The sequence below is a fragment of the Trachurus japonicus genome, chromosome 15 (assembly GCF_045865225.1).
Source record: "Trachurus japonicus isolate A0001 chromosome 15, Traja_1.0".
NCBI classification, from domain to species: domain Eukaryota; kingdom Metazoa; phylum Chordata; class Actinopteri; order Carangiformes; family Carangidae; genus Trachurus; species Trachurus japonicus.
The window spans coordinates 19,401,262-19,424,533 of NC_140921.1; the positions used below are offsets into that span (position 1 = coordinate 19,401,262).

Consider the following 23,272-nt stretch of genomic DNA (forward strand, 5'->3'; position numbering starts at 1 on the left):
TTTGTATTTCATAAAGTGCATATTATTCTACATGAAGGACACACGTTTCATTGTGAGCGTGTCTGCAGGATAAAGTGTAATTTATTAACCTGCGTTTTAGTTCTAAAAAGCCAATTTTATAAAGTTGTGTGTTGTGGACACACATGGCTCAAAGCACCAGGTGATGTGGTGAATCTGCAAACCTGCTGCAGCAGCTGAGGAAAGCACCTTACACAAAAACCTCAGACACCGTGGTGTATTGCTTAGTTCTACTTTTGAACACGATTATGATGATTCACGCAAAATCTTCTCACAACAGTGGCCTTGAGGGACTCAATGCTCTGAAACTGGAGAAGAAACACATTAAGTGACGAAACACAAAAGAAACAGAAAAAAACCCCTACAAGAACAAAAAACACAAGCAAACCTTTCAACTCTTTTTCCCTCTAAAATGTCTTTTGTAGCTGTTCTTTTAGTCTCTGTATTTACAGCATGTCTCATTGGGCTGCAAGTGTGTCGTCAAACTGGTGAATATGCATCTCAGTCATCGTTTGTTTTGTCTATTTGTGTTTTCTTTCCCCCTCACACATAAGGAGAACTCCATCAGGTGAACACATCAAAGTCTGTTTACAGGTCTTGGGGAGCAGACCTACTACTGTGTACGCACGGTTTATTGTATAAAGCTTTTTGCGGCTTCTTGTGGTGCTGTGTGCAATCTAATAAACTCATATGATGTCACTTGAGTCTTGAGTATTGTTTGGTTAGCAGACCTCTGTAGCAGACTTCCTCATGCTTGCAGCTGCTCCAGGCTACATTGGTTGCCACTGGCAAACCACACCTGAACCTCTCACTGAACTGTAATTGGTTGGGATGCATTGTGGATAGCGTAAGAGGGATGTGCGGAATTAAAAAAAGACAGTATCCATTGTTCTGCTGCATTGATTTTAAACTGTCCTTCATTAGTCCGACGGCATTAGAGGAGGTGGAGAGCATTTTTAAGATGCAGTACATTAAGCTCTGAAATCCACCACAGACATTGAGGACTAGAAACATACTACACCTGTTGTGTAGTACAGCTAATCTCTGCTTTGTTATATATAATCCATACGTAATCTCCTCCTTTTATGTGCTTGTGCCGGTGTCTGCTTTTCCGGTTTCATGAATGATTTTCGCACTACAGTGTGTATAGGATGTATGTTATATCCCCAAAACTTTAATATTAAAGTTGCCAGTGATCTACATTTATCTTGTGCTGGTGACAGACAGCAGCGACTGAGAGTCACCAGAAAAACATATTTTGAAAGATTCTGTCACAAAAGGAACAAGTCTGAGTCTCTTGTTACTGTGGTTGTTTTGTGTATTCACACCATGTGTGAAAACTGCTGCAATCTGCAACAGAGACATGACATGGGACTCTTTATAGCTGCCGTGAGGACCTGTACACATAGGATATCTCAACTAGGAAAAATTCATGTAAAAAAACAAACGTGAAACTTGGTTACTGACACACATTCAGCTCAAATAAATATTTTACTTTTTAAACAAATTATGCATTTTGGCAGAATATTGTTATTTAATCATCTTGATACCTCAACCACACAACAGCTCTTTTCAGAGGCGTGATGGTGGAAAGCATACCCACTAATCCTTTGGAAATGGTTTTGCACCTGTAATGCAGCACAGCCCCCCTGAGCATGAAGTTGTTAATATTCATATGGAATTTGGCGAGTGAAGCCTGACCTTGTATGGATTATCACATACAGTAGCCTATATAAAACAATGTAACCACTGCTGTCCATAAGAGGATTCATTTATTTGATGAAGGGGCCAGTTCCTGCTGCAGGCTGCTGCATTTGATCCTCATGTCACTAATGTTCCTCACAAGGCCTGAGATCTCTATGGACACACAATAACATCCCAGCTCAGAGTCACAGCAGCAGCACACAAAGAATATTCTTCTATTCACTAAAATAAAAATACTGTTGCTGTGAATGGAACTTCTCACTGTATTGACCTTGATTTTTTTTTCAAATGCTACTACTGTAAATTTAAAGTAATAGGAATAAATCAAAGAAGATCAAAGAATTAAAAAAAATCAAAGCCGGCTTGGTGTGATTTTATGAATCCGACCAGCATCCCTTTGTGCTTTTCAGAAGCATGGAAATATTGATAGGTGCTCTAAAGTTGCACATTTAACATCTTTTTCAGCTTTCAGTTTGTAAAAATGTGCATGGTGGTCGCCCTTTAGTGCAGCGCAACGGGCCTAGTCAAGATTTGAAGATGTCCCACTCCTGAGGCACTTACTGGCAGGTTAGCGAGCTGTGCTATTGGGGAAAGTCCAGGCCCGGTCTGATAGGAGGATTAAAGCCTCAGGTAGAGGTTTCTCCTTTAATGACAGCTAGGGATGACTGGGCTGTGAGCCACTCAGAGGAGTGTGTCCTATCAACTTTGCACACATTAAAGAAAGCAGATGAGTGGCTATTTGGTGTGTGTCACACAAGGGGAGGAGATTTACAGTGCACCTGGTGAGAGAGGCATCCAAACCAGCTGAGGCTTTCTGTCAGCTAATAACAGCTGTCTTGGTTAAGGATGTTTTCTCTGGTTTAAAACATCAGGTAGCACTACTGGATTGGGACACATTACGTAATTCACATTTAATTATATATTATATTTTGCAAACCGGTTGAACTCTGACTATAAGGGAAGGAAATAATTGTTAAATCTTCATTTGCACAAGGTGACAGAATGACCTATCATCCCTCATCTTTATCGTAACAAACAGGAGCTGCTTGTTCTAATAGAAATGTCAGAAATCCCATTAATATGTAAAGCCAGAGCTGTCGCCCAGATGGCCTACACACACAGACAGTAAACAAAACAAATATCATGATTACTGTAAATTCTAACAGGTGACAAACTTTGACAGACTGCGCGTTCCCTCCCGGCAAAGAAGAATCAATGCATACAATCTGAGCTCTGTTCCGAGTCTCTAACAAGCTGCAGCCTTAAAATGACAAATGACGAAAACACCTTCTTTTCTACAGAGTTTCTTCCGCTCTTTCAACATTTGAAAAGGCAGAGTTTTACAAATCCTGCTCAAAACGTAACAAAAGACAGAAAGTCTTTGTACTCAACCACTTCGACCGAGTCTTAATTTCACTCACTGTGAAAGCATTGCTGTAATATACACATTGCATGAATCATCACACCATTCTGTGCATGTTAATATGCAGTAATTCACAGTTAGTTATTTCATCCATTATTGATGTGAGATATTAACATGTGCAGCTTTACAGGGAAAGCAAAATGCTCCTCTAAACATTTGTCACTTTATTTTTGTTTTACTGTTGCTTACTGCTTACAATTGACTTTAATTTCCTCCTGCTGTGATTAGCCCCTTTCTGTTGTACATTTCATCTTCGGACAATAATGTCAATCAGCTGCACACTTAAAAAATCAAGTGAATCTATGCTGCATGCTGATATTTTCCTCCACTGGTCACATTAGAGTGAACAGCACAGCATTATTGAACTGTACTGTACTCATACAGGGCAGGGGCACAGCGAACAGTATGGGGGGAGGCATTTTATCTTCATTCCATCTTGTGAGCAGCATTGTGGCAGACAAAGCCATCACACAAACACTGACTCAGTGGCATCCCAAAGTGGAACTGTGATGCTATCATACAAGTGCTTAATTTTAATTCACATTCTGTGCTCTCTTCGCCGTATTCAGCACTTATCTAAGCAAAACACCTTTCCACATGATAGACCTTTCTTTGGGACACTGACATCTCTGGGTCGACAAAAATGGAATTTCTCTATGGGTACAGCACAGCTGTTGCACTATTTAAAGGTTACAATAACCCAAGACTGATAAGCTCGAAATTGTGGCTCCCACAAGGACAAAATACAATTTAATGTGTTGCTGGCTGCGTACGCACCTGCTGAATGGATAGTTAAAGCAAATACCATACAGAGGGGAAATAGCTTGTTTAGATGTGACAAGAGAGAGATATGGACATTTTGGTTTTGAAATCAAATTTGTCATAATTAAAAGGGCAAAAATCATTCCTGTAATATTCTCATCCACACGCAGAGTAGACCAAATACTGGACTCAGACTCACAAACAGTATTAGCCATTAAAAATCCATTTCATGCCCAAAGGTTATGAGATGCTAATCAAGCTATCTCATTAAACAGGAGAGGATAGATTCTACTTAAGCGATAATGAAAATGACGATGCTGATTATCTTAATCATATTTTTTACTCTAGTAAATAACAATATCAGCGACAGCGTTCCATTTCAAGACTTTCTTAAGCACCCTGTGAGGACCATTTGTTTACATGTCAATACGGGACAGGTACAGATGCTCCTCGTCTTCTCCCGCAGACTGAGATCAACCCTGATTTCAAGGTTTCATCCCTTTTTCAGGGGAGATTAAACATAGAAAGTGATGGGAAGGTCACTGGAGGAACGCTACAAGGCCAGATTCCTTTATCTCGACAGGCTGTAAAATGACAAGAAACCTAACGTAGATTTTACAGAGAGTGGTGCGCAAAACACACAAGAAATCCCCAATGAATGATGGATGCAGAAGAGCCAGTCTGCAACAAGATGCATCGTCCTTTCACGTTTTTATCCAAATAGATCTGCGGTGTGGCAGCTGCAGTTTCATGCATCTCACACATCTTCATCAAAATTCTTACTTTGAATGTTACGCTGAACGTTACTACGTTACTTTGAATCATACACGATACGTACGTAATTCTATAATGATTCTTTAACTAACAGATGTCATGTTGCAAAATTTGTCATTTTATTACTACATTTTGATGATGAAACTTTTATTTAAGTTACATATTTAATGCAGCTTTTTATATTATGAGTTTATGTTGTATTAATGTTATTTTTACTTTTCCATACCCATTCTTATAACATTTCAGTTTTGCTGACTAATTACATGAATGTTGTAATTAACTAGAAAAAGCATTTCCAAGAATGGAAATGGTGTGACTGCTGACAGCAACTGAACGCTGTTGCAGAATTAGCAAATAGTGCAAGCAGTGATCACCATACAAATGTTTGACCAAGGTCAGAATCGAACCCACAACCTCATGGTCATTAGACTTCCACTCTGCCTCTAGGCCATGGTGCACACACAGTTGCAGAGACTGTTGTCTGTTAATGATCTGCACACTGTCAACATCAAGAAAGCTTGAGAGTCAAGCTTGAATGACTTAGAATGAAAATTTCTGTGAATTTCAGGCTGAGAGCAGCAGTTTCAACATGAAGCAAGTTATCAGAAGTCAACAGAGGACGACTGGGAAAATAATTCACTATAATTGTTGTTGAGGCAAGATTTGAACCAGCAACCTTCAGGTCTCCAGACCAGCAAGCTAACCACTAGGCTACAGACAGAGACAGTATGTGAGGGGTAAAGAAAACCTTTGATAAGAGGATCACTGGCTTCTGCTTAAAAAAAAAAGTAAGGAATCGAACACATGACCTCATGATCAATAAACCTTTACTCTGCCACTTCGCCACAGAGAGCACAGACATAAGCATGTTTCAGACAGAGTTGTGGAGAACTCTCAGCATTGGGCTGAATGAGAGCAGAGAGCTCCCTGGCTGCATTTAAAAAATATTTAAATTATTATCTAAGTCTCTTTGCATTTTTGACCAGAATTTTAGCCAGAAGACAAGTGTGGCTACTGGAGAAAATAATTTGTCTAGAGTTTAATTTGCAGAAAAAGTTAAATATTTGAAAAAGTATAAATAGTTAAAAAGAGAAAAGTAATGCCGATAAAGTTCAAAAAAAGCTGCACGTTTTGATATATGAATTGTTGAAATAGCACAACACCTAACACACTAACCATATGGCCACAGATAACCTGAGTTACAATGAGCTTTATACTATGAGGAATCAAAGACTGTCCAATGACAGCTGAATAATTGGAATCAAAAGTCAAGCAATGAAGTGAAAAGACTGAGGCAGGAATCGAACCCATGACCATATGATCATTAAACCTTTACTCTGCCACTCGGCTACAGAGAGCACACTGCTTTCAAAACTGTTGTCATTCATTGTAATGTGATGATGTGCTGCAAACTGGTATGAGTAATCAAGGAGATAACAAACACCTGTAACCAATTGAAGGCGGGGGAGGAGAGCAGAATTGAACATAACATAACAAGAATTCTTCCCTTGGATTCGAACCAGTGACCTTAGGGTTGGCAGGCAGTTACCCTAACCCTACACTACAGTGGAGTTGTGAAGAAGAGAGGTTGAGACTTTGATGAATGTGAGATTTTTTGTGAAAAAGTTAAATATTTGAAAAGTATAAATAGTTAAAAAGAGAAAAGTAATGCCGATAAAGTTCAAAAAGCTGCACGTTTTGATATATGAATTGTTGAAATAGCACAAAGTATGAACTAGAAGAAGACCGTAAAAAGGCGGAAGAAAATGGCCAAACAGAAGAACAATAGTGTGACTACTTCAGCAGTCACATGAAGCAGTCACACTATTGTTCTTCTGTTTGGCCATTTTCTTCCGCCTTTTTACGGTCTTCTTCTAGTCCTTCATACTTTGTGCTATTTCAACAATTCATATATCAAAACGTGCAGCTTTTTTTGAACTTTATCGGCATTACTTTTCTCTTTTTAACTATTTATACTTTTTCAAATATTTAACTTTTTCACAAAAAATCTCACATTCATCAAAGTCTCAACCTCTCTTCTTGACAACTCCACTGTAGTGTAGGGGTTAGGGTAACTGCCTGCCAACCCTAAGGTCACTGGTTCGAATCCAAGGGAAGAACTCTTCTTATGTTATGTTGAATTCTGCTCTCCTCCCCCGCCTTCAATTGGTTACAGGTGTTTGTTATCTCCTTGATTACTCATACCAGTTTGCAGCACATCAAATGAATGACAACAGTCTTGAAAGCAGTGTGCTCTCTGTAGCCGAGTGGCAGAGTAAAGGTTTAGTGATCATATGGTCATGGGTTCGATTCCTGCCTCAGTCTTTTCACTTCATTGCTTGACTTTTGATTCCAACTAGAAAAAGCATTTCCAAGAATGGAAATGGTGTGACTGCTGATAGCAACTGAACGCTGTTGCAGAATTAGCAAATAGTGCAAGCTGTGATCACCATACAAATGTTTGACCAAGGTCGGAATCGAACCCACATCCTCATGGTCATTAGACTTCCACTCTGCCTCTAGGCCACGGTGCACACACAGTTGCAGAGACTGTTGTCTGTTAATGATCTGCACACTGTCAACATCAAGAAAGCTTGAGAGTCAAGCTTGAATGACTTAGAATGAAAATGTCTGTGAATTTCAGGCTGAGCACTAACCATATGGCCACAGAGAACCTGAGTTACAATGAGCTTTATACTATGAGGAATCAAAGACTGTCCAATGACAGCTGAATAATTGGAATCAAAAGTCAAGCAATGAAGTGAAAAGACTGAGGCAGGAATCGAACCCATGACCATATGATCACTAAACCTTTACTCTGCCACTCGGAGAGCACACTGCTTTCAGAACTGTTGTCATTCATTGTAATGTGATGATGTGCTGCAAACTGGTACGAGTAATCAAGGAGATAACAAACACTGTAACCAATTGAAGGCGGGGGAGGAGAGCAGAATTCAACATAACATAACAAGAGTTCTTCCCTTGGATTCGAACCAGTGACCTTAGGGTTGGCAAACATCCACCCTAACCCCTACACTACAGTGGAGTTGTGAAGAAGAGAGGTTGAGACTTTGATGAATGTGAGAAAAAGTATAAATAGTTAAAAAGAGAAAAGTAATGCCGATAAAGTTCAAAAAAAGCTGCACGTTTTGATATATGAATTGTTGAAATAGCACAAAGTATGAAGGACTAGAAGAAGACCGTAAAAGGCGGAAGGGCCAAACAGAAGAACAATATGTGACTGCTTCAGCAGTCACACTAATTATTCAGCTGTCATTGGACAGTCTTTGATTCCTCATAGTATAAAGCTCATTGTAACTCAGGTTCTCTGTGGCCATATGGTTAGTCTATTTCAACAATTCAAATATCAAAACGTGCAGCTTTTTTTGAACTTTATCGGCATTACTTTTCTCTTTTTAACTATTTATACTTTTTAAAATATTTAACTTTTTCTGCAAATTAAACTCTAGACAAATTATTTTCTCCAGTTTTGTAGCCACACTTGTCTTCTGGCTAAAATTCTGGTCAAAAATGCAAAGAGACTTAGATAATAATTTAAAATATTTTTTAAATGCAGCCAGGGAGCTCTCTGCTCTCATTCAGCCAATGCTGAGAGTTGTCCACAACTCTGTCTGTAGTCCAGTTTGTAAGGTGGCCGCTTACCAATCCCAAGGTCACTAGTTCGAATCCAGGCTGAGCAATCTTGTTATGTGATGTTGAATTCTGCTCCCCTCCCCCACCCTCAATTGGTTACAGGTGTTCGTTAAGAGACGCATTAATTGCTTCTGCCACCGTTTGCAGCACATCATCACATTACAATGGCAACATGCTTATGTCTGTGCTCTCTGTGGCGAAGTGGCAGAGTAAAGGTTTATTGATCATGAGGTCATGGGTTCGATTCCTTACTTTTTTTTAAGCAGAAGCCAGTGATCCTCTTATCAAAGGTTTTCTTTACCCCTCACATACTGTCTCTGTCTGTAGCCTAGTGGTTAGCTTGCTGGTCTGGAGACCTGAAGGTTGCTGGTTCAAATCTTGTCTCAACAACAATTATAGTGAATTATTTTCCCAGTTGTCCTCTGTTGACTTCTGATAACTTGCTTCATGTTGAAACTGCTGCTCTCAGCCTGAAATTCACAGAAATTTTCATTCTAAGTCATTCAAGCTTGACTCTCAAGCTTTCTTGATGTTGACAGTGTGCAGATCATTAACAGACAACAGTCTCTGCAACTGTGTGTGCACTGTGGCCTAGAGGCAGAGTGGAAGTCTAATGACCATGAGGCTGTGGGTTCGATTCCGACCTTGGTCAAACATTTGTATGGTGATCACTGCTTGCACTATTTGCTAATTCTGCAACAGCGTTCAGTTGCTATCAGCAGTCACACCATTTCCATTCTTGGAAATGCTTTTTCTAGTTATAATTGTTGTATTACAATAGTTAGTAAGTTTTTAATTGCCTGAATTGAACATGTAATGTATTGAGGTTACTGGGTTAAGTGAACTGGTCTAGTGTTTTATGTCCATTAGCTTCTTCTAATGTTTAATTCACCAAAACTGTATTTTAACTGCATCACAAATAAAAGTAATAAACACTGTGATAAACTGTAATAAACACTGTGAATGTTAAAATGATATTAAATATCCCTGTAATATGCTGTTTGTTTGCATTTGATTTGTTGAGTTATAATGAGATATTTTGTCCCCACACACACACACACACACACACACACACATATATACTGTAATAAAATTGGTTAATGTGCCTAGATTTTGTTTTGTTGATGCCATCATCACTAAAACGGACCAAAACCATGAAAATATGCATCATCCCAGCTCAGGACTAAACAGGTTCTTTTCTCAGCAGATGTTTGACTTGTCATGGCAACAGAAGCACATGTGGAACTAACAACATTACTGTACATGACGCTGAGATGCGTCAGCGTGCACAATACCCTGCACAGGACTCCTGTAACCGACCAATGAGATGTAGCCATTCCTAATGTCATTACCAACACCTGACGCGATCTCAACGGGTTTTACACAGTCTATGTTATTAGCTGGTTAAATAAAGGTTAAATAAACACCTGACACGTCCAAATGTCTCCAGTGACCACGGCCTGCAGTGTGTGTCTGTCAGTGCCCCATAAAGAATGACTTCATCAGCACTGGCTGTTTCAGTGTTAGATGACATTAATCTTCCATGTGTCACATTTTCACATCTGAAACCCTGCAGAAGAGTTCTCACAAGTAATAATTTAATTACTTTGCTTTAAATTAATCTGCAGAAAGATGACAGGTGCTAGCTCCAATGAGCACAGCCAGGCTGCTGGGATGTGAAAGAGCAGATTTATGATTTTTCATTTTTTGCTCTGTGACACTTTCTAAGACTGGACATTATTGAACAATTGACACTCGTAGAAAATAGTGATGACGCAAAGTGAAGTTCCAATGTGAAGCAAAAAAAAAGAAAGAAAAAGAAATCAATAAGTTTGTGCCTCTCAGATGTTGTCAGAGTAAAAAAAAAAAAAAAATCAAATATATCGACCAGTGAAAACTGGCAAGAATCCATATCTATGTAGCCACAATGTACAAACATATTTCAATCACAGTAAGTGCAATATTAATGTTGATCTCTGATCTAGCCCTTAATAATTTGGTTTGCAAATGTCAAAGAAAACTGATTAGTTTTACAACATTTAGTCTGCCATTCAACTGTCTGTTAAAATATGTTAACATTTATTTTTTTTAGTGGTTGTGAATGAATTTGAATTTTGAATAACTATGTAGAAGGTCATATTTTTGTGTCCAGTTTAGACTTAAAGACTTCACTCGTGTACTAGAGAAGTACAGGAAGTGTAATAAATATGTCTGGAACTTGGTGAGGTTTTTTGACTCATCTTTCCAATCTCTGCTCTACTTTTTTTGTTTTTCTCAGCCTCTTCGTGCTCTTGATCAAAGAGTTGCTTCGTGAGGCTAATGACTATTAACTCAAAGTGCAGTGTTACCAAGATGTCTAAGATAGTGACACTGCACTCTTGTAGGGTGCTGACTCTGCAATTAGGTCACACAAACTGTTGTTGGACAACTGCTCCATCCCCCTGGACCGCACTGATTTGCTTACTTTGCAGAGTTGGCACTATTATGCTAATTATACACAACAAGGATCTGGAGCCTTGGTGCTGTACCTCTGATTATTTATTTTTATATTCACAGGTATGTTGTTTCTCTAATATATTTATATATCAGTAATCTATCACAGTAGTTATTTGTTTTTGTTTTTTTGATGCCATGCTCCATTGGCTTTCATTAAACATCCAATAGGAAGCTGAGTCACACATGGGACACCATGCAATTAACCAGCAGTTTGGGAAAAAAAAAATACAGATAGATATACATCCCTATTTAACTTTACATTAATTTCATTTTATTTCTTATTTGTAATGACCAAGAAGAAAATCAGTATTTAACTTTAAAGCAGAAGTATGCGATCCGGTCGTTTTGGCTAATGCTGCGTTCCAGGCAGGCTTTTGAAACCGTAAATTACAGCTTCAAGTCACAACTTACGACTTTGTAGCGTTTCAGGCAACCCACTCGTGTTTTTCCGACCTGTTTTACCGGTGAAAGTCACTATAACGGCCACTCGTAATTTCCGACCCGTGAACTCGTACCAGATCGAACTGGTACGCCTTCACAGGTCGGAAAAACACGAGTTACGAGTTTCCTTGAACGCACCATAACAGTCCTCGTCCCTACGTCACCACATTCACGGCGTCCCTTGGCTGCACACACAGCCCTGCATGCCGTTCTCTCTCCTCATTGGATAAAAACTGTAGGATACGATAAATGTTTTCTCCTCGGCTCAGAGCAGAGCAGAGTGACTGACAGACCCGTGTTTCAGACCAAACACTCTATGTAAGTGATTGCTGTCGGAAGATATAACTATTTAAGACTTATATTAACACAAATATATCACTTACTTCTGCTTTAATAGAGAGAGAGTTTATTCTTAGCTTTACATACTGAGGGAAATTTCAGCGTTCACAGTTCAGAGGTACTTCAGTGATGCTGTTTACATGGACAGAGAATGCAGCTTAATGAGATATCCCCGAGTCACTGCGGGTCTTCTGTTCGCAACAAATTGCCTAGATTGGCTATTTTATAGATTTGAAATCAATTTAATAGAGCGAGGAGTTCCTGAACGCAACTTAATTACTTTCTCAGTACTGTTCCTAAGCAGGAAACAGCAAATTGATTTCTATGCAGTGTCCTGAGGTGCTCATTGGACTTAAGTCTACCGCCTGTTCTCCTGAGTGACAATTAAAAGTTTCCTTGTCCTCCTGTCCTCCTGACATCCTCTGATAAGACAGACAAATGCTGTTCAGTACATGTAAAACAAGCATCATATGCCTTTTAAATGTTTGTGTATCCAAACACCAGCAGCTGTCCTGTGTGGTGCCATGAAGTAGCTGTGAGAAGTTGAAACAAGATGCTGAGGAGCGACACGAGAAGTGATTCATTTCAGATCAGCACTCAGATACAAAAAGTGTCACAGAGTGTGGGAGAAGAGAGAGAGCGGAGAAGAGAGGCGATGATGATGATGATGATGATAGCAGTATTGTAGCAAACTGACAGTGAAGTGTCAAAGTCTTGGTTTACAGAACAAAATAGCCCCTGCAGGTTATAATCTGAAGCTCTTGCTTTTTTTGGCATCATAAAAACAGTGGCACAGATGGTGAAACACTATCGGTTTGAGTTTTCAATAAATCTCCTGTATGATCTTTTTATATATAATTATTACACTACAATAAAAAGGTGTTGACAGGCTATTATTCAATGTAATGCTAATGTACCAAATCATTTTGACCATATATTTCATAAACATAATTTATGCCATATGTTGGAGGTGATTAATTAATGAAAATATTCATATTCTATATACTATATTCAATATTTGATATTCATAAGACAAGATTATAAAGGGTTTCTAAATCATTCTAACAAACCTAGCAGCATATGTTCATTTATTTTTTACATTGGCAAAAACATAGACAGTAAAGAATAGAGCAAAGAGAATTACATTCTCTAACTAATGATCTGGAACTGGGATTGATCCACACACATGCAGTACATTATGTATTTGCACAACAGGACAAATAATCAATGAATTATATCAAAATATATTCTGTTGCGCTCAGTGTTGCTACTCTGAAGCCATTTTTCTGAGCAGCCTGTTGCTTGAATAGTGTAAATGCAAAGTAAGTGGAGCAGATTTTCTTGATTACAGTGCCAGTGAAGCCTTTCACTTCTCCACCAGCAGCTGTGTGTAGCTGCATATCTGCCCAATGGAGCAGCCTCATTAGGCCACATTTCAAACTCCGTCAGTACTGACATTGCACAAGTCAGAATAAGTGTGTGTACACTGTGTCATACGGTGATTTATGGTCATTGTTCTCCACTGTGCCCTTGGGTGCTTTAGTGCAGTGAAAACTTTGGTTTTTGATGACTATATGAAAAATAAACAGACGCTGCCTGATTACTTTGTATTAGCCTGTTGGAGGTTTTCAGCGCCAAAAGCATTTGTGCAATGGGTGGAGCAGATGATGACATGGTGCCAACACTGAGAGGTTCCATCCACCAATTGACAACAAAAAAATGCGACAATATCACACACATACACGTGGACACAGACAGATAAGTGTGTTTCATCTCTTACCTTTGGATACTGTTGGACTGGAATGAGCACTCTTTCGGAGAGCTTGATATTTTTATTGCTGATGATATCTAGGTATTTCTTTGTGTCACCATCTTTTCTCAGTTCATCCCCTTCATTTTTTTCGATCTCTGCAGAAAAAAAAACATAATGAAGAATCAGATCATTAGTTTGTTTGGTAAGTGAAAAAGAATTAGTCACATCTTAAAGTCTGCTCTTGTTACAACTGCAGCATGACAACCAAAACAGTGCGATGTTAGACTGGGGACACAGTAGGAGAAATGTAACTAAGCATTGCACTGCACAGTGAATATTTAGCTGATTATATTGGTATCTCAGATGTAAATATGCTTACATTGCAAACTTAATAATATGAGATTATCCCACTGACTCCCGATACGTCCTTTACATCAGGCCCTGTAATCTCATGATCCAGTAATTCCAATCAAAATAACAACAGAGGCAAACAGTCACACTCAGCTCGCTGTGCCTGACTTCACTGCAAACCGAGGTCTGGTGGGCTGTCAGTAGTCTCTGATCCAAAGGCCTTTAACAGATGTCAGATTAAACGTATAACGTTTGGGAACCCCAGATTAGATCTGTAGACTCTCATATTAAGATCATATTTGCAGACCATTGGTTCCAATCAAACTGCAGTATTCCTCCTCATAATTTACTCGATGGACAAATCATGTGCAAATTGGCTCAATGGTCCCCCCGTGTCTCCCCAGCGTTATTGCTAATAGGAAAGAGATGAGAGGTGGATATTACTGTCCGGCTCAGTTTGACAGGAACACCCAGAACGCTGATATTTCTGGACTGATGCATTTTACAGCACTTGGGCTGAAAGACTCACAGCGCATTAAGCTCTCAAACAGAAGCGATCTGTTGTTCATCTTGCGGGGATCCTCTTTGGTCGCTAATTAATACTCCAGGGAATTAGAAATTATCACTCGGCCACACACTTGCTGGACAATAAAAGATTTTCCTGAGCAAGAACCTCTCCTGAGCTGCTATATTGAAACTCAAGAGTTCATTTAGGCTGGAGCACTTCAGCCTTATCTGAGGTGCCAACTGCCAGTGGACAAAGCTGTGAGGTTAACAAACAGCTCTGGCTCGGACAAATAGATGGCTACAAACTGTCCACTGAGGAAGGAGGTCGGCTACGAACTGTAATACATCCTGAGTGAATCCAATTTAGCATCCATGTTAAATCTCTCATAATCTGGGTGGAATCCAGAAATTGTATTGCAACGTTAGGAAAATGTGTCCATCTATGTCCACAGTGACGTGTCCTGAAACTTTTCCCTGACATGACTTTCTGGATATCCACAATAGTTAAATCATCATCATCCAGGCAGTGCCAATGTTCACTCATTACAGTCCCAAATGGCCAAAGGTTTCAGTTATGCACCATGAATTAAGGTAATTTGTTTGGTAGCCCTATTGTCTGTGAAATCACAAAGACCAAATTCCAACTTGCATCGATTTCTTCCAGTGTAACACAGTCTCTCTGATTGTGCCTGATTGTTCGGGGAAGATCAGTTAAATTGGAACATGCTGTCTCTCCTTTGCAATTCTCTCTAAAACGACTCTAAGCAAAGCTGCAAAACTCTTTCAGAATCTCAGGCCATTCAAAAAGGGTGAGCGCAAATGACTGAATGTGAAAAATACGTTTTTAGGATATTAAGGATGCATGAGTCACTGCCAGATGGAAGAGTCTTAACGGAGATATTTGCCAAAGGAAAAGTTTTGTTCATTACTTTGTGGGACTACTTTCTGGAATCTTTATCAAATCTTTCAGGTGGGTAAACAGACTGAAAGACCCATCTAACCTTTTCTTCCCATCAGCTGGGCTGATTCACACTTTGTGACACTTAGCACAAGACAGGTGTCCCAGGATAACAGGAGCTTACAAAGTGTGCCTTTTAAAAATAACATTTATGTGGTTTGCCAGAGGCCATAAATCAAACACAACCCGTGGTTTGCAAACACATGCATATTTTGAATTACCTCTGCTTAATAGACGGTAGCAGGGTGCTGCATAGGCACAAGTTAAATATACAGGGTACGGGCATACAAGAGAGCTTTAGGTGGATGGACCGATCAACAGAACATTGGAGCATAATGTTGTGTCTCCTGTTTACGAAATAATTTTGGTTTCTTTTTCCATGACTATACTCTTAATCTAACCTTAAAGCAGAAGTAAGCAGAATGTTTGGGTTAATATAAGTCTTAAATAGTTATATCTTCCGACAGCAATCACTTATAGTGTTTGGTCCGAAACACGGGTCTGTCAGTCACTCTGCTCTGCTGTAAGCCGAGGAGAAAACTTTCCTACAACCTTTATCCAATGAGGAGAGAGAACGGCATAAAGGGGCGGTCTTCTCCGTATGTGCACGCCAGAGCGATTGATCGCTCTGGTGCACGCCAAGGGGACAGTTGCGTAGACTGAGGATGATGCACGTGCATGTGGAGACGTAGGGACGAGGGCGGGGACTGCTAACTCCATCCGCTGACGGGAAGTTAGCCAAAACGACCGGATCTCTTACTTCTGCTTTAAACAACAGGTTATGACTGTAACTTGGAAAATAAAGGCAGTCCAACCCAACCCAACCCAACGTAACTTGTCCATGTGCTTAAACTGAACACTCCTTATCCTTACTACATCGCCAGACCAGACAACAGTTGCAGTTTAGTGATTTGTAATGCTTTTCGAAGGGTCAGACTGATAATGTCCTCCTATCAGTGTGGGGTGCATGGACAAGCCACATACTTTTTCACAATTCCCAGGACTTGTTGGTGTTGACTCTCCTTAAAGTTTTGGTAATTTCAGATTTAGCTGCAGGGAACACACCAACACTATCTAATGCAAATTTAAAAAGGGCAAAAAATATATTTCTGTTTCAATTAGTAAATCTCACACCATCAAATAAAGCTCTTTGGATTCATAAGTGCTTTTTGTGCTCATTGTGGAGTCTCAGTTCCCAGTTTCATCAAGGATTTATTTCTTGATATACTCATAGATTAGTTCTGCGCCCCTGCATATGGGAGAAAATTTGTTTTGGGTTATATTTTCATTGTGAAGTGTTTAACTTTCCAGTGGGTTTCATGTTCGTATCATTTGAATAAAGTAATGAAGTTTTTATAGCCCATGAAGATGATTATGCTCCGCAACAGTGCATAATGGGAAACACCTTTATTCTGCTGCGCTGCCTGCCAGTGAACTCAAAGGAGATTGTGTGTGTGCGAAAGAGAGAGAGATTAAGAGATGGAAGAGGAGAGAAAAGGTGGAAAATGAGCTTACAATGCATAAATGTGGTGGAGCGTTCACACCAGTATCATTGTTGTCAAATATGTGGTGGGAAGTCTGAAGATCAGAAAAGCGGGAATGTGCTTTGAAGGTCACTGGTTTCAGTCCTCACGCAGAATGAAAATCTCATTGGGGGGAACTGAATGAGTAAAACACTCTCAGTGACTATTCTAGTGCTCTTGATCCCCTCTGTTGCGCTACCGAAACTGCTTCAGCGGAGCTGCTGCGCGGCCAAGAGTGAAAAAAAAAAACAGAACAACAACAACAGTGGTTTAACTGGGCAGCCCCCAGATAACTGTGTGCAACTGTACGAGTTAGGAGACAAGGTTTTGCTGAAAAAGAGAAAATGTGCTCAGTCAGCCTGCAATGGCTAAAGTTAAATACATCTGCTTTGGTCGGTATGCAACAACACTGAGCATCAACACAGAGACGGAGGAGCAATGTGAAGTTTATTCATTTATCCTGGAAAACAGTAAAACGTCCACAAATGTACACAAATCTGTATTCCTATATCACAGTGAATTACCTCCAGCTTCCATTAGAAACGCAGACATTAGATTTAGCAGCGATATGATCGGCCATTAACATAAACTTCAGTGAAACAGCTACACCGCTGGGAAACATTTAGTTTGTGAACAGGTTATTCTTGCTGACCAACAAGATCACTGTGCCTCTGAGATATGCTATGAATACATTTACTGTGATGGACTGTGTTGCACCGATTAAGTTAAATCTTTAAATCATAGTAGGCTACACAGGCTGCAGTACAGTGTGCTAAAAAGAAAACAGTCTCACATTGTTTGAGCTCCTGTCAGTATAAAGCAGCACATATGCAGTTCAGTAATATGATAATATGTTTACTGCTCAGCTCCTTATCCCCACATTGTAGCTTTATTAGATTTAAGGTATTATGTGTGCCATACAGTCCACACCACTCCAGTATGCTCTTTGTTCTCAAGCTGAATAGACGCCGTTTAGAAAATGTGTGTGCTTTCCACTGTGGATGAGATCTATTTGTCTCTTACTACTCTGCCGCGGGGTGTTTGTTGATAGTGGGGTTTTTTTTTCTTCCTGATGGGTCAACAGAGTAGCCTAACATGGTATCTAAATCCATAGTAAATGAACACCCCAGCCAGACAGTGATAAAAAAAGAGTCACCCTAATGAATCCAATCAAAACGAATACCTTTGAACACAGGTTTGATTAATCTCCACACCCTCACACTGTCATGCCACAGAGGGATTTGATGAGGCAAAACAGAGCATGAAAATGAACCTCATCGCACACAGCAGAGAAAACTGAGGCTGTCCTGGGATTTGACATGTGCTCTGTGTAGACAAATAATGCACAGAGTAAGCACCCTCCCCTCTTTTGTCTTACTCTCACCTTTAATTTTGCAAAGCTGGCTGAAAGACATTAAATGTTGAAGAACCCACAAACCGACTGACAAGCTTTACAGACAAAAGATGCAGATAGTACAAAAATATATGTGGAGTTGTCTTCAAGCTTTAGGCTGATGTTGGTAAGTTACAGCTGAACAGCGCTTTTCCATTTGTTTACTTAAAGTTTTATTTGAAGCTTGAAATTTGGTCAATACAGGACTGAGTGATTATATTTAATTTTAAATATTTTACTGCACCGTAGGCAGCTACACCGACTGCAGTCAAAGTCAAAGAACAAAGGCTTCGTCAAGTGCTGCCATTAGTCTGTAAATTATTCACCAATTTCTCCTACCTACTGAATTGTATATCTACAATAAAGACTGCACAGTGGGAGCAAAAATGAATCAATGTAATTACTCTTAGTGCTATCATGAAATTCAGCTTTAATGGCACACCAATTCCTATATTCAAGCTTTCCACGTGTTATTTAAAAAGATTTTGGGACAGGTTAGGGTTAAAGAGGCTATTTGTACGTTTCTCTCCGCTGGTGAATGCGGTTTCTTTTCAGAAGCAGGTAGCTTGGTGATTGACGGTTGGTAAGAGCTTTGGCTATTGTTGCATTTGGTAAGAGGTTATTAAATACCCACTGAGCAGTGTTGCCAAGAACAGATTGGAAGTGAGCTGCTATCAGAAAGTGACAGGGCTAGTTGGTTAGCATGTTAACGTCAGCTGAGGGAGAGACATGATAGAGACTTGACTTAACATTGGTGTTGCTTCTGACTGCTGGAGGCAGTTCTCGGCCAGTACAGGAATGAAGTAGCTCCTTTGAGGGGGGGGGGGTTAGTCAGTAAAGACAGATGCCCTTTGCTGAATTACTCTCCAATAACTGATTGCTTATGGAGGTGGGGGGTGGGGGAATGAGACGTGCAATTAGCTTTGACCTTTTTCACTCTGGACTGATGAATTAAAATGCAAAGGGTTGGAAATATGCACCACCACTATTTGGCCACATGTTGTTTATGTGTTATGTTTTTTATTTTTTTTAACTAGGCTGCATCGAGGAAAATTGTGTTCAGCCGCTAAATTGTATTCAGCCGCTGACAAGGTGATAAAGTATTAAATCTTCAATCTAATTATAATGCCATCTTCAAATTCTCCACTGAGTGGAATGGTAAGTTAATGGAAAGTTAAGTGAAAAAGTAATTATTATTCATTCAAATTACGAATTAAAAAGCAAGCAAATTACACACATGTTAATCGTGATGGTTTTTCAATAATCATCTATTATTATAACCTCATGTGCACAGCCCAGACCAGATGGAAAAATATTCCCTCAACTATCTTCAGATTGATCAGATTGACACACCATATATAAAATACGTTATTACATACATGTTGCATTACTTTCTCTTTGTAATATTCAGTCATCAATCTGTTTAGTGCACATTGTGTCATAGGTTTGACTTCCTGCTTTTTGGCTCAGGGAATTATACAGCACCACAGCTACTGCTGCTATCTGCTATTTAATGAACTGATATTTTATTTATTCAATCTACATTGTATCTACATTTTAATTTATTTGGCCAGCAGGGTGGAGGCATGGCCTTGATAAGGAGGAAACCTTAGCTGTGGGTGGATAAGGAGACAAATGTGATGTATTTTGCACTGATTTTTCTGTTGAATCCTCTAAGGAAAACTTAAATTGGGTTTCAAAAAGAGTGACTGACTGATTCTTTCACTTGATTTGTGTTGGTGTTAGTTGCCAATTGTTGTTTGCAGTGTTTCAGCATGCAGGGAATAAGACACACTACTTGCATTTATGCTTTTACATGTTTTTGTCCATACAGTAGGCTACTTCTGTCATTTGGTTGTTTGCCATTTAAAGCATTTCATAGTGTTGCTCAGTCAAATTCATATATTTCTCAGTAGTTGATAAAGACATTTCAGCAGTTCAACAGTGATGTGATGTGAGTCATGGCTAATGGACTGATTAGTTGACTGGTTGGTTCGTTCATTCATTCAATCATTGATTGCTGATCGGTATGGAAATCTATCACTTTCTTATTTCCTTGTCTAATGAGACAAACTAGTTTGGTGTTGGATGAAAGAGGAAATTAGGTTCATCAAAAACGCTGAGGCTGATGATGTTTATAAAAGCAAAATATTAGAAAAAGTAGTAGGTTTCACAGCTGTCCTCCACTCTAATACATAAAATTGTGATGTCTTGAGATGTACCTGAAGTAGAATCGAAAGTGACTTACTAAATAGATGTGTTCACATGTGTTTGAAAAGTATAATAACCACAGAGACAGTCATTTTGCCTCCTTCCTGAATATCCAATGTCATTGTCACGGCTGAATTCAACCTTTATTTTTGCTTGATTTGATTTAAAAATCCCATTTCTATCTGTCCCTTGTTTCTTTATTTAGAACTTTACTGATATGTGTGAACATTCAAGAGGCACAGTAACACAATCTGATATCTAATATCTATTGTCTGACTGCTGCGGCTTCGGCTCATCCACTCATTTCTGTTGCTTGAAATGCTCATGACCTTGGAATTTAATCTTATTCGACCCGTGCTCTCATTGTAAGTCACTCTTGATAAGAGTGTCGGCTAAATGCCGAAAATGTAATGTAATGTCTCACTTTCCTGAAATGTAATTTTTGTGTCCTTTTGATAGGTCATACCACACAGGGTGGTGTTTATCTGTCACTACGAGCCGGGTCACTGCCGGATACTGAACGGGCCATCTCATAATGGATATGTGAGCAACAATTTATTAACAAGAGAGAGAGGGAGAGAGATTAAGTGAAAATCAATCCTTAGAGTCTCCAGACAGAGCTGCACTGTGTGGTGAAGCATCGTTCAAATCACTTGTAAGAATCTAAGATGTGTCTTTTTCAATAGAAGTTATACTTTCTGACTTGGCAGGAAACCTGTGTGTGTTGAGGAAAAGGCTATGCTATGCGGTAAGTATTTGTTCCTTGACTCTTTTGTGCATCATGCATATTCAGAGTATGGAAAACGATTAATATCTCCTCACCAGCCAGTCACTGAAGCTTACCATCACAGTTTCTAATTACCGCTCTCTATTATTGGCTGACTACAGTTAAGACTTAAGGCTGCGGTGCTTTGCACAGGATCCGGCACTCTCTGATTAATTCTAATAAAAGTTAAGGGATCATTGCCTAAACTGTGGCACAAGAGTGTTTCTGACAGACCCTTGGTCTAACTCTTCTGGAGTTTGTCCCACGGGCTTTTACACCGAGTACACAATGTAAACTGACCACTGCTGTCATTAGCTGCTAGATGGTTCACCTCTTTCTAAGAATATTTCCTCTTTGTGTAAACACGAGAACCACAGGGAAGTGGTGCCAGAGTGCTGAGCTCAAACACTTCAGTGAATGGTTAAATGGAAGGCGAAACGAACATGATGAGTACAAAACCCAGATATGAAGAGGATTAAAGGGTGTTTTGAGCTCACGCACTGTGGTGTTTCACATCAAAAGGAGACTCTGCTCAGGCAGTTTAAGCTGCTTCAAGTATCTAACTCACTCTTTAAGACATTAAAACTGGCAAAATCATGAACTTCCATAAGTAAAAGCACTGTCGTAAGGATTTTTGTGTGTGCGTGTTCTTCTGTGATGGTCCTCCTCCACATACACATGTACTCATGTTTTATTCAGATAAGTCTACATCCATCAGATCTCATTAAGATTTATTTGTCCTGTCAGTGTGGCTTGCAGTACTTGTGAGGGCATTTGAGATATTATATATCCTATCAACACTAGTGAGAGTCTAAACTAGATTTTGGAGAAATGTGGAGACATGAAACATACAGTGGTGCACGCTTGCTTTAGTTTTTCTCATTAACCAATATTCCTCTCCATGTAAACGTCTCACTGCCTCCCTATCTGCCTTGCTTTTCACCTTATTAGGAATCCCATTGGTTTTCACAGCAAGCCGGAGCTACGTGGCATGTATGTAGGCGAGCGCTGCAAAGAAAACCTCTGGGATCTATTAAAGGCTTTCCTTTCTTGTCTCTAACTTCAACCTATTTTTAAAACAACTACAGTTGTTCAGTCGGAGGAAAATTGAAGTGTAACACATGAAGGAAATTACTTTTTATGTGTCAATCTGAGCAATCATCAAGTCCTCGCTATACTGAGATGAGCTGACTCTCATCCAAGAAGGAACGGTATTGAGCGGAAAACGGGGAAGACAGGCTTGAATATTAATCCATAAAGTTATTAATAAGGATGAAGTTTTTCAAATAATCATCTTTGTTTTGTTATTACTTTAGCTATCAAAGAAAATAAGAAGCTCACACAGAGAATTATCCCCACCCACCACCTGAGAGCTTCGCCCCAAACAGCTCTAAATCTGCTTAAAGAAAGACAAATGATTTTGGAGGCAACAATAACTTAAACACATAACTAATTCAGAATTTCATAAATATGAAGCCGTTAAGTGAGGCCATGGTAAATCCACCTTGTGTTGTTTATTGTGCATGTTGTGAATAATGCAGGATTACACGCTCTGCTATTCAGTAATAAATAGCTGTGAATCTATAAATCTGTAAACGTAGTTTGTCTCGCTGGCCACTGATGTGCAGGATCTTGTATTATACATGAGCGTAGACTGACAAAGGGGACAGCAACTGTGTCGGCAGTGGTTAAAATTATGAACATTATTTCACACGCTGCCCACTGCTGATTATGTTGAACATTCTTCACATTACGTCTGACTGAACTGACAGTTTGTTATATTGATTGTTCCCCATTGTGTGTGATGAACACAATTTTCTGTGTTGACCTTGCACATTCTTTATAGGGTAATGCAAGCTATTCTGTTGCAATGTATTCCAGTGTATTGTGTTTTTGTAGACTGTGCTGCATTATGCATCCTGGGGAACTGCACGTGAAGTGAAGTACAAGTGTGTCTGTATAGTAGTTCCCAACTGCTTCCACTGAATTTCCACAAAAACCATTTTAACATGGTAACTGCTGTTCACTGTGGTAGACATGATAAAGAGCATTTTTTGGGGTTGTTTGTTTGTTTGTTTGTATCCTGGCTATGTGAGTCAGCCTTGAGTAAATCTGGCAAAGTGTACTGTGTGACAGATGATCCCATCTGCATCACAGTTAGTGACAAGCGCGGGACTGTCAGGTGTCTCATCAACACAT

General features: G+C 39.5%; 1 protein-coding gene across 5 annotated transcripts in view; it reads right to left on the bottom strand.

Moving 5' to 3' along the window:
- The window catches only part of khdrbs2 (KH domain containing, RNA binding, signal transduction associated 2), a 62,964-nt gene that overhangs the window by 37,805 nt on the left and 1,887 nt on the right, over positions 1-23,272 (bottom strand). For all 5 annotated transcript variants that reach the window (XR_015037764.1, XM_085800271.1, XM_085800272.1 and 2 more), the window contains exon 2: positions 13,392-13,519. Coding sequence is in view for 4 of the 5 variants with exons in the window: in XM_085800271.1 (XP_085656397.1) it covers positions 13,392-13,519 (128 nt within the window). In the remaining variant the exon portion in view is untranslated. The remainder of the gene's footprint in view (positions 1-13,391; positions 13,520-23,272) is intronic.